The sequence below is a fragment of the Sturnira hondurensis genome, unplaced genomic scaffold (assembly GCF_014824575.4).
Source record: "Sturnira hondurensis isolate 20B ecotype Veracruz unplaced genomic scaffold, ASM1482457v3 Scaffold0007865, whole genome shotgun sequence".
Lineage (NCBI taxonomy): Eukaryota > Metazoa > Chordata > Mammalia > Chiroptera > Phyllostomidae > Sturnira > Sturnira hondurensis.
The window spans coordinates 3,424,493-3,435,842 of record NW_028080496.1 but is presented as its reverse complement, the minus strand read 5'-3'; the positions used below and the strand labels follow the sequence as shown (position 1 = coordinate 3,435,842).

At 49.5% G+C, this 11,350-nt stretch overlaps 1 protein-coding gene and 1 long non-coding RNA gene across 3 annotated transcripts; one reads left to right on the top strand and one right to left on the bottom strand.

The window, feature by feature from the left end:
• LOC118991953 (uncharacterized) lies at positions 1-4,974 on the bottom strand. Of its 2 annotated transcripts, XR_005067510.1 has the most exons (5): positions 4,401-4,974; positions 4,028-4,140; positions 3,045-3,123; positions 828-962; positions 1-169 (listed from the first exon to the last, which is right to left on the bottom strand). It is a non-coding gene; the product is annotated as an uncharacterized LOC118991953 (long non-coding RNA). The 2 variants fall into 2 exon arrangements; XR_005067511.1 differs by lacking the exon at positions 4,028-4,140.
• A 46-nt stretch (positions 4,975-5,020) lies between these two features.
• LOC118991950 (neugrin-like) lies at positions 5,021-10,285 on the top strand. Its single transcript, XM_037053590.1, has 3 exons — positions 5,021-5,231; positions 5,586-5,696; positions 9,201-10,285. Exons 1-3 carry the CDS (start codon positions 5,068-5,070, stop codon positions 9,793-9,795), a joined length of 870 nt encoding a protein of 289 aa, XP_036909485.1. The 5' UTR covers positions 5,021-5,067; the 3' UTR covers positions 9,796-10,285.
• Positions 10,286-11,350: the final 1,065 nt, after the last annotated feature.

The window sequence follows — 11,350 nt, the reverse complement described above, 5'->3', positions numbered from 1 at the left end:
ATAAATAAATAAAATCTTAAAAAAAAAACTCACACAGATCAATATGACTTACAATCAACAAAATAACACTTTTAGTTTCACCTGCTGGAATCCGTGCTCTGACTTGTGGAACTTCATAAATTACATACAGTCTGTGATGCTTCCTATTTGTTACAGGATTTCTCAGAGACTGCGAGAAAAGAAATACTGTTGTGCCAACCGTGTTCGCAGCATAACATTCAGGACGTCCCTTTTAATAAAATCTAATGAGTCCGTAAATCAAAGAAAAGTCCTTTCCTTCACATTTAATTTCAATGTCCTAACAACTTACATAACATTGGGGACAAGTGTGGTACAAGTGGTGGTACAAGTGTGGTACACTTGTACACCAACACTTGTGGTACAAGTGTCCCCAATGTTACTTAAGCACTGGGCTAAAAAAGATATTTTCAATATTTGTTTTTAAAAGGTGACTTTGTTGTGGTATAAAAATTAATATTCATGTATGAGTTTTAAAATAAAATTTTTTAATTAAAAAAAAAATTGCTCCTGCCCTGGCTGGTGTGGCTCAGTGGATTGAGTGCGGGCCTGCGAAGCAAAGGGTCGCCGGTTCGATTCCTGGTCAGGGCGCATGCCTGGGTTGCAGGCCAGGTCCTCAGCGGGGGACACATGAGGGGCAGCCACGCACTGATGTTTCTCTCCCACTCTTTCTCCTTACCATCCCCTCTCTCTAAAAATAAATAAATAAATAAAATATTTTTAAAAATTTACTCTCCCCCATTATAATTTTATATTCGATGTTATTTGTATTAGTTTCGGGGGTAGGTGTACAGCAAAGTCAAAGGTACTTTCTACGAACTGGGGGCTCTAAGGTCAAGGCTGGAAGGGTGTTATGTCGAAGGGCTTCCAAGTCTCCATCACAAGCGAGCCCCGTACCTTAGGTAAGTCAGTGACCTGAGAGATGCCAAAGGGTCCAGATCGCCCTGCAGGACGACAGCCGCAGGTGAGAACGCAGGCGCCGTGCCCCGTTCCACACTCTGAAATCTCTGTCTTTTACTTTCTTTCTGCTCCTGGACCTGACACATTTCTACCCAGTGAACTGGTACATAGACTTGAACTTCGTACACAGAACACCTTGGCCACATCAGTTTCTATTTCAACAGTGATGATGTCTAGGTGGGTTTTTAAAAAATATAAGAAATACATAATAAGTTGGGTGGGGGTTTGAAACGTGTAAGGACCCTGTACTGCTAGGAGGGGAAAGGTATCAGTTAACTTTAAGCTTTGGTAAATACGTATGTTTTCCTCCCTAGAGTGCTAAGAATAGAGACTAGTTAGTAATGTATTTCTAAACTATTAAGGAAAAAAATGGAAGGAACAAAAAGAGAGAGCCCAAAAGAGTGTGAGGGAGAAACAAGGGAGAGGAAAAAAACAACAAACGAGCAGGACGAGTTCCAGAAAAAGGACAAACACAGACACGCCTGTCACGTCAACACCAAACAGGGTGATTATTTCAGAGACAGGTTTCCGGTCGCACTTTAAAATACCCTATCATGTGCTGTTCTCAGGAGACAAACCTGAAACAGAAAGGAAATGAACACTGGGGTCTATTTCGGATGGGGAAGGACTGATCACCCAGTACGAACGGACAGGAAACTGGTTTCGGTGCACGATGGCAGACACAACAGCGACACACAACACTCCTCACACGACACGAAGAGGGTCACAACATGATGATAACGTGGTTCAGCTCCCCAGGAAGGCACTAACAATTTAAACTCTGTATATGTCAAAGACGATAACCTGAGGACACAAAAACTAAAACTGACGAAACTCCAGGGAGACAGTCCAGTCCACGATCACGCGAGATTTACCGCCCCTTTCAGGAACCGAGAGGACACACTCAGCCTTCCTCATTGCAAACGCTTTAAACGCCGTCGCAAGGCCCAGAAACACGCGAGCAGCCCCTGGCACGCCCCATATTCCCTGCGAGCGTGCACTCTGGGCTGAATCCCTCCCGTCATTTCGAAAGGGCGGGGCCTCAGACAGGCCAGTGCTTTCTTGCTCTGGAGCCCAGCACCCCGCTGGGAATCTGAGGAGTTGCAAACCTAGCCCACCGGGAATGGAGCAGTCAGATAACTAGTGAAGGGAGGTAAGGAAAAAACAACCCTAAGTCAAGTTATGTAAGAGGGACCTAAACATCCGGTATTTCAGTGGAAAATTTTGGTTACAAAACAATACACAGTGCAGGCTCACTTTTGTTAAAACCTCCATGTATGGAGAAGAAATTTAAAAAGCATAAAAAGAAATAGGTCGAAATATTCAGATCCAAGTAGGAAAAACGAAATTTACCCCTTATCTCACAGGAAAACCAAATCTGAGCATTGTGGATTGTTGATCTAAATGCGAAGAGCAAAACACGAGGTTCTAGAACAGACTGATCCAATAAAATTTAACATCCGTCACATACATAATTTCACATTTCCTAATAACAACATTAAAATAGAAAAACCAAATGAAATTAATTTTAATGTTATTTAACTTATTTTCCAAAATATGGTCATTTCAACATTCATATAACAAAAGCACTGACAGTTGCCACCCTTCCCTGCTTCTCTGTGGTACAAGCTGAAAGCTGGCCGGCGGCTGGCAGCTCTGACGCGCCGCCCTCAGCAGCCGCTAGGGCCGGGGGCTGCCCCAATGGCACTGCAATTCTACAGGACGACACAAGAGTTTCTTCACGACCCTGGGGTAGGGGGCGCTTGACAGAGCATTAAAAGCACTAGAAACAACAATAGCAACAAAGATAATAAACTGGACTACACCGAGATTAGGAAATACTCCTCAAGACACCCTTGAGGACTATTTTGAGAGTCAAAAGGCAACCTACAGAGTGGGAAAGCACCTGCAACTGAGGAAGGCCCCTGTCTGAATGAACTGAGAAAAAGACAAAGAAAAAGGACGATGAGATAGATAATCTTCTGGAATTAACAGATTGCCTGCAGGAATGCGTAACCTTTAGCTCCTCCCTCTAGATCCACTTTTGCCCAGTTCAATCCACTTACCAGCTCCACAAGGCGGTGGTTGGTGAGTACGAGTTCCGTCAGGCGGGGCAGGGCCTGATTGAGCCCCTCTCCTACACGGCTAAAATCGAAAATCGGAACACACAGGCCCTTAAGTGAAAGCGACAAGGAAGTTAACTAACGGTTTCTTCTGAGTCCTTGCTCAGAGGATCTCCGACCCCAAAGTGGGAAGAACTTCAGAGAGTTTTCTTCCAACTGCCCCACCCCACCATGTGACAGAGGCACAAGGAGGAAACCTATCCAAGGTCACAGGCTGAGTGACGGAAGCAGCCTGATTTTAGAGCCCATGCTTTCTAAAAGTGGGCTTGGCCCTTCCCCATCACCCCAGTGTCCAGTGGCACCTAAGGAAAGGAGCAGCTCCTGCGTAGAACTGACTCCCTGCCTGGCTTCTGCACAGGTAGCACAGAAACCCCAGTAACTCTGCACTCACAGCACAAGACACAGGACACCTACCGCACAGGGAATGGTTAATGCCTGAGAAATATGCCTAGTGCCAAATATGTACAAACCAGCATGCATTTAATTTGATTGATTTTTTAAAATATTTTATTTATTTATATTTAGAGAGAGGGAAAGGGAGAGAGAAAGAGAAACATCAATGTGTGGTTGCCTCTCCTGCACTCCATACCGGGAACCCAGCCCACAACCCAGGCAGGTGACCTGACTGAGAATCGAACTGGCGGCCCTTTGGTTTGCAGGCTGGCGCCCAATCCAGTGAGCCACATCAGCCAGGGCCAAACTTATTTTTAAAAGCCACTCAACGAACTGACCTGCTGCAGCTGGGTTGTGCCTGGGATGTGTCAACGCGAGCGGCCTCACAGGAAGGGAGGAAGGCTAGAGGGGACCCGGGATGGGGGATGGTCTGCACCAGGAGGGGCAGCCCCAGTTGAAAACACCTTCCTCGAATTTTCTTTCCCTCTCCCTTTTGACCAGATGCGGCGCACCCCTCACGCAGCTGGACTCACCGTTGCTGCAGGTGTGGCTGGCGACGCACGAGGGCCCCAACTGCGTGAAGTCCGTCTTACACCGGTTGCAGTTCCTGCGAAAGCCTTCGTAGCTCAGGCAGTTCTCGTCGCACCTGCGCGGGAACAGGCTTCCCGTTGCCACACGTGGCAGAGGCCCTCCCTTCTTGACCTACGTCCCCTCACTTGGACTGTGTCCACAACGTTGGCCTGAAACCCTGGCCAAGTGTATCTGCACATCCCGATAGCGGTAGCGCGCCAGGAGCGGGAGTGTGCTAGGAGCAGACGGCTGCGTCTCGAGACTCCCCCGGGTTCACCTGGACACTGTCAGACAATGTTGGGGCAGGACAAGGCTCCACCCAGGGATGTGACACACCTGGTTCTGGACCTGCCTGGGGACTGCTCCTGCTTCCACCAGGCTAAGCCTCCTTTGTGGTTTCACTGGCCTGCCCCCGGGGCGGGGGAGGGAGGCACCCTTCCAGTCCTGGCCCAGAGATGGGACCCAGGGCACCGTGACTCCAGGGGATGGTTGGCTCTCGGGCCACCTCACACTCGTGTATGTGCAGGTTGTCTGCCTATGTCTGTTTTCACGGTGCTGGGGTTGAATAGCTGCGACCGAGACCCAGCTTGTTTACCGAGAGGGGCCGAGTGCCCAAGGCACGGGGCTGTCGCCCTCAGAAGACCGCCTTGGGGGACGTCCTTCCGCCGTGAGGGAGACTGGCCGGCCTGGGCTGCCGTTGTGAGGAAGGGTTGGCTCTCGGCAGTCGAACCTGGCTTTTTATTAAAGTTTATGCCGTTTTGCAGGATCGTCCTCCACCTCATTCAGACTAGCGCTTGTCAGCAAAACCCTACCCATTTTTACTACAGGGAAGGGTGGGCTGCGGTGCTCGCTAAGCCAAGAGCCCACCTTCCGCCGGAAGCTGGAAGGACGGGGAGGAGGGGGCCCGCCTGCCCCCCTCCACTTCCCTCCAGCCCTTCCACTTCCGGTTCCGCCGTCTGGCTTTTCTGCTCCCGCATTTCGGTCTGCGGGCAGTTTTGTCAACATGGCGGGTACCTTGGGCCTCTTGTTCGCCGGGCGTGTCCGCGCTGTCGTCGCTCCCTGTGGTTTCGCGACCCGAGGGCTGGCAGGCCCAGGTTCTATCGGCCGCGAGCCGGACCCCGATTCCGACTGGGAACCGGAGGAGCGGGAGCTGCAGGAGGTGGAGAGGTACCAGCTCCTTTCCGGGCCCTCAGCCTGAAGGAGGGCCTCCCTCCCCGGCGATCCAGGCCGCGTCTCCTTGGCGCCGGGCTTTCAGCCGTTGCATTTGCAGCGGCCCTTGTTTCTTATTCTGATCAGAGACGCAGGGGCAGGTATTCAGCTCCTTTGGGACCACGGGTCCCCTCACCAGTGACGTATTTCATCACCCGTTTAGAGAGTTCGGCTGGCCCAAGTTCTAGGTGCACGCTTTCTGGGGCGGTGAACAAAGAGGAGGGCTAGCCCTCCGTGATATAGCCCGAGACTCTTCACCCACCCAGCTTGCTTCCACAAAGCATGGCTCCTGCCATTGGTTCTCTTCTCCAGCGCCCTGAAACGACAGAAAAAAGCTATTCGGTTCCAGCAAATTCGGAGGCAAATGGAGGCGCCAGGTGCCCCACCCAGGACTCTGACGAGGGAAGCCATGGAACAGATCCGGTAAGACCCCCCTGGTGTCCGGATCTGCTGCGTTGGGGAGGGAAGGACACTGGGCCAGATCGTGTGGGTTTTCTACTTTCTTTTATTATCATTTCAGGTTTCTTTTTTTTAAAGATTTCATTTAGAGAAGGGGGAAGGGAGTGAGAAAGGAGAGAAACATCGGAGTACTAGAGATAACATCAGTGCTGCGTTCCCTCTTGCTGGGCCCCTACTGGCCGGCATCCCAGGAATGTGCCCTGACTGGGAACGGAACCTCGATCTTTCAGTTAAGGGGTGGGCACTCAGTCCACTGAGCCACACCAGGCGGAGCTCAGATTTCTTTTTTCTTACTTATTACTTTTTCTTTCTTTCTTTTTTTTAGAGCGAGGGAAGAAGGGAGAACAAGGAACATCAGCTTGTTGTCCCACTTTTTATGCATTCATTGGTCGCTTTTTTTGTGCCCTGACCAGACCACACCCGGGGCGGGGCGGGGCGGGGCGGGGCGGGGGGGCGGGGCACGCTCTCACCAATTGAGCCACTGGGCCAGGGCTCATTTACGATTTCTAACGGTAAAGTAATAATGAACTGCTGTAAACCCATTGTCTTGATTTAAAATTTTTTAACATTGTGACACAGTTGGTTCGTTTTGCTGAAATTTTAAAATAGTCAATTGCAGACCTCACAACGTTTAAACGCTAGCTAGTAAATCAGGACGTTCTTAATCTAAGAACAAGGAATGGGAGCTTTCACGGTTACGCCCATTTTACTGAGGAAAGAATCCTATAGGGTAGGAAATCTTAAAGGGATCCTTCCTCAAACTTTAAGGTTTGTTGTTTTGAATAGATTATATTGCATATGGTTCACAATTAGAACAGAATAATATGGTGTTCACACTGGGAAGTGTTAATCCCAGCCAGTTTCCTGTGCGTGCCATTTTTACTAGGGGTTTTTTTTTTTTTTTTGGCTTTTTCCCTAGGTTTCTTTGTGCAAATAAAGCAATTATGAGTGTAGTTTTTATTTCCATCTTCAACACAAACAGTAGGGTTCTATAAATACATACTATCTGTTTTTTTCACTTAATATCTTTCTGCTTCAGAAGAGAAAGCTCTACCCTGGCTGACTCAGCTCAGTGGATTGAGCACGGGCCTGCGAACGAAGGATTGCGGTTCGATTCCCAGTCAGGGCACATGCCTGGGTTGCAGGCCAGTTCCCAGCAGGGCACGCAGGAGAGGCAACCACACATTGATATTTCTCTCCCTCTCTCCTTCCCTTCCCCTCTAAAGATAAATAAATTATATTTTAAGAAAAGAAGAAGAGAGAGCTCGTTGTTTTTTATAGCAATCATAGTGTAGTTAACCAGCCTTTTCTAATGGGCACTTGGGCTGTTCCCACTGCTTTGCTGTGGCAGACGGTGCTCTAGTGCAACGATTTTCACCTGCTTGTGTCGCAATACCTGACTGTGCACCCAGGGCACTGACCTCTTTTCCCTTGGATTAGCAAATAAAAAAGTGACAGCAGCCAACACAAAAATAGCCATCCTGTGTGAATGAATCAAAATATGCCCTTTTTTGGTCAGGTTGGCAAAAAAAATAAAATTTAGTTTTGGTATGCCCCAGGATTTTAGTAATGAGTTTATGTGTCCATGAGATGAAAGGTTGAGGATCACTAGTGAGTAACCGTTCGTGCGCCGGGTCTGCCGGGTGCAGTGGTTTCACGCATCCCCAGAGTGGGGCTGCAGGGTCCTCAGGCAGGTGGGTTTGCATTGTGATACGTGTCCCTAAATAGCCGCCCGTGGGCTGTGTGCTGTGTTCAGTTTTCGTCAGAACGACTCGGGGGATCGAGACCTAAAGATTCCGTGGAGCTGATCCGGAGGACTGTGTGGGCCCATAGCTCCTCCTCTCGCCTTTGGCTTCCTCTCTTGCCTGGCAGAAAAGCTTTTCAAATCTTCCTACCTGTTGCATCCCCTTTCGGGCCTGTAAATGTCCTTTTACTCAAAGGAAAACAGGCCATTGGGTGGGCACGCCTCAGAGCTGCTTTATCTTCCTTCCGGCTTCCCCCACCTCAACCCTATTCTCTCTGCACTGCAGAGGGAGCTTGTCGGGGGCTCATCCTCTGTGCGCTCCAGGTTGCAGCCCTACCCACCTCCTCATGGACCCAAGTCTGTCAGCCGAAGTTTTCCCTGTATTTCATTCCGAGCAGGCTGCCTGCCGTTGTTTTTTGTCTTGTCTGTGAAGCAAATCCAGGCGTGACGGAAGCCCTGGGCTTCAGCCTCCCTGCCGTTGCTGCAGCGTTTGACCTTGTAGTCGGCTTTTGTGAAATTCTCTTCTCCCTTCACCCAGGTACCACTTGCTTCTATTAGAGTTGTGTTCTCAGTCATTTTATCTCACTCTGCATATTTCCCTGCCTAATACCAGCCACCCACATGGCTTCAACCACCTTTGCTGTTGGCTCACGACTTCCAGAGCCATCATCTTCAGTCCGTGTTTTCTTCTGACCTCCAGCTGTGCCCTAGACGCCTCTGTTTGGATGTCACACAGGCTCCTCCAACTCAACGTGTACAAAATAGAATTCACCACTCACTCGTCTGGACAGTTAATCCTGTTCCTGATTTTGCTAAACCCCTGAATGATCCCACAAGTCACCCAAGCTAAAATCCTGAATCTCAGCCTCCTTCCCGACTTACCAAGTTCTATCTCTTGGCCCTCCTAAATATATTTTTCAGGTCTCTTGCCTCCTCTGCTCTCACTGCCACCACCTCAGTTCATGGATTATGAACTCACTGTCTGGATTATTCTGACAGCCTCTTGCCTGATCTTTCCACCTCTAGTCTTGCCACTGAAGGACTGCCACTGGATTGAGCTTCAGAATGAAGTTTGCTCGTGGCAGTCCACCCCTTAGACTAGAGGTGGAAAGATCCCAAAGTTGCTTTGGGATCAACTCCAGACTCCTCAGCGTGGCGAGATCCTGCCCCCGCCCTCGCTGTCAGATGAGTTATTCCCCACGAAGATGGTGTTCTTTGTATTTTACATGCTCGCTCCGCCATCCGTGTTTTTGATCTCTTCTTCCTCTCCCCCTCTGCCCGCTTTCTAACTCCTTTGCGTCCTTTCAGACCAGTGCTGACATCGACTTCTCAGAGCAGCTCCTGGGCCACACTGCACGTGCCGTGACAGCCTGTTCTTGGGTCTCTGCTGTGGGTGCTGTCACAGTGTCTTGTGCTGTGAGACCCATCACAGTGTTGTACGTCAACATACCTGTCTTGGCCCCTGGATTGTGTGTTCTTTAAAGGGAAGGACAGACTCCACACAGTGACCGGGATTAACGGGGGCTGCTGTGTGGTGGGAGGTGGTCAGTGGATGGGAAATAAAGTGGTCTAACGGTGGCTGGGTGTTGTTGCTGTTGGCACGCAGGAGTGGAGCACAGCCTACGTTATCAGCTCCTCTTCTCTGGTATTTATCACTGGTATTATCAGTCAGCCATTCTGACAGAAGACTTGACAATTTCAAAAACTGCCTTGTTTTCCTATAGGTACTTACATAAAGAATTTGCAGAGTCCTGGTCAGTCCCCAGGTTGGCGGAAGGCTTTGATGTTAGCACCGATGTGATCAGAAGGGTTTTAAAGAGCAAGTTTGTTCCCACATTGGAGCAGAAACTGAAGCAGGATCAAAAAGTCCTTAAGAAAGCGGGACTTGCCCACTCGCTCCGCCAGCTTCCGGGCCCTAGGGACACCTGGAAACTGCTTCCCACGGGCCACTCTGTGTCGGGAGGCGAAGCTTCATGCCAAGGCCAGGGTCCTAGCACAGCGCTAAAGGTGACAGAACCGAATACTCACAGCACAGACCCACTGAGGAGGCTGAAGAGAAGGAATAATGGGATCCAGAGCCTGGAGGAGGGGAGCTTGGCTTCTGTGGCTGCAGGTGGACGTCATCGGAGAGAGCCACAGAAGTGTCCCACCACGGACTGTGAGGGCGCCAGGGGGACCGACAGGGCTGGGTTGCCCAGTGCGATCAGGCTGGAGAAGCTGAAGGCAGGAGAGCAGGGCGGCCGGAACTTCAGCAGCAAAGCAGTGCAGCGGGGGCGCGAGTTCTTTGACAGCAATGGAAACTTCCTGTATAGAATCTGAGCTGGAGCCCGACTTGTGGAGATGCTGCGTCAAACCCAGCTGGGCTGGCGCATCTGTGCTGCCTGGATTCCTGTGTGTGAATCAGCCACTTTGAAGTAAGAGGAAGCGATGAGTCTGGAAATGGAGGAAAGAGTTGCTTGGATTTCCAACTGACGAGAGGCAGTGGACTTCACAGGGCAGGTGTATATGGGGGCAGCGTGCATGCCCGGCCGGGTCCAGCCCAGCTTCCTGGAGCTTGGCTCCCCTGGTCTGACCCACATGGACATTCAGTACTCACCCATCTTGCTTAGGCTCTCTGTGTTTCAAAACCAGGACACATCGCATGTGTTAGGGATTTCTGTTGTACCTGCAAAATATGTTTTGGAGGAATTGAGATGTTGGCTTTCCGACTTTGTTTATTTCTTGGTTAATGAACACTAACAGTTCTGAAACTGCTTAGTCAATTGGCTGTTTTCATTATGTGCAAAATAAACTGAAACGTAGCAGCGTGTTCGTTGGTTCTGTGGGGTGGGAGGATTTACCTGTGAAACCTGGTGAGGGAAGAAAGAGGTGTTGGCAGGGAGACGAGCCAGAGGGATCCCCCACAGAGCATTCTGTAGGTCACTGCTCAGTGTGGGAATCTGACAGGTAAAAGGGACATGAATTTTTTTTAGTTGCTAAGGTTATAAAAGATTGTGTGTGGGGTTTGATTTCTTTTTAAAGATTTTGTTTATTTATCTTTAGAAGGGAAGGGAAGAAGAGAGGGAGAGAAATACCAATATATGGTTGCCTCTGCTGAGGACACACAATGTATCATGTGTCCCCTGCCGGGAACTGGCCGGCAACCGAAGCATGTGCCCTGACTGGGAATTGAACCTCGATCCTCTGGTTTGCAGGCCCGCGCTCAATCCACTGAGCTACACCAGCCAGGGCTTGGGGTTTGATTTTTTTTTAATGCAATGCAGGCAAAGGCTTTGGGGCCCTCATCATCTCCAATCCCTTTCAAAAACTTAGAAAGTATGTCTTCGGTTTTTCCCATCTTGGCAAGAGTGTTATGATGGAGGCAAGAACAGATAACAGGCCCCTTTTAACTAACGGCACCATCTCAAAGGAATGTGGATGTGCCTAGGGCCACATGACTGCTCCTGAGTAGCAACCCGGGCATTGAAGCCAGGTCTGATCCTTCATTCAAGGCCTTTAGAATTAGAGACACTTTTATAACAACGTGATTGTGGTAGAGCTGGAATGAGACGTGTGAGCAGCAGGAACCCAGTGACAATTCTTAACCATGTCTCATTTTAACAAAAGGAGTAAAAATTTACAGCAAAAACTGGTTATTCGGAGCTTAAACATATACAGGATGCTTAACAAAAACAGTGATATTCCAAACCTGTTATTGATGGTCTGTTTGTGAAAGCTTCCTCTTTCAAATGTCATCAGCAGCCGTTACTATATCGTTGCTCACTGCTAACCAGAGCATTTGTTCAGTGTCAATGGCCTTATCACCTGCCAGTCACAGGAAATCCAGATGTTGGGAATGCAGCATTGGGCAGACAAAGCCCTGGTTCTCGCTGGT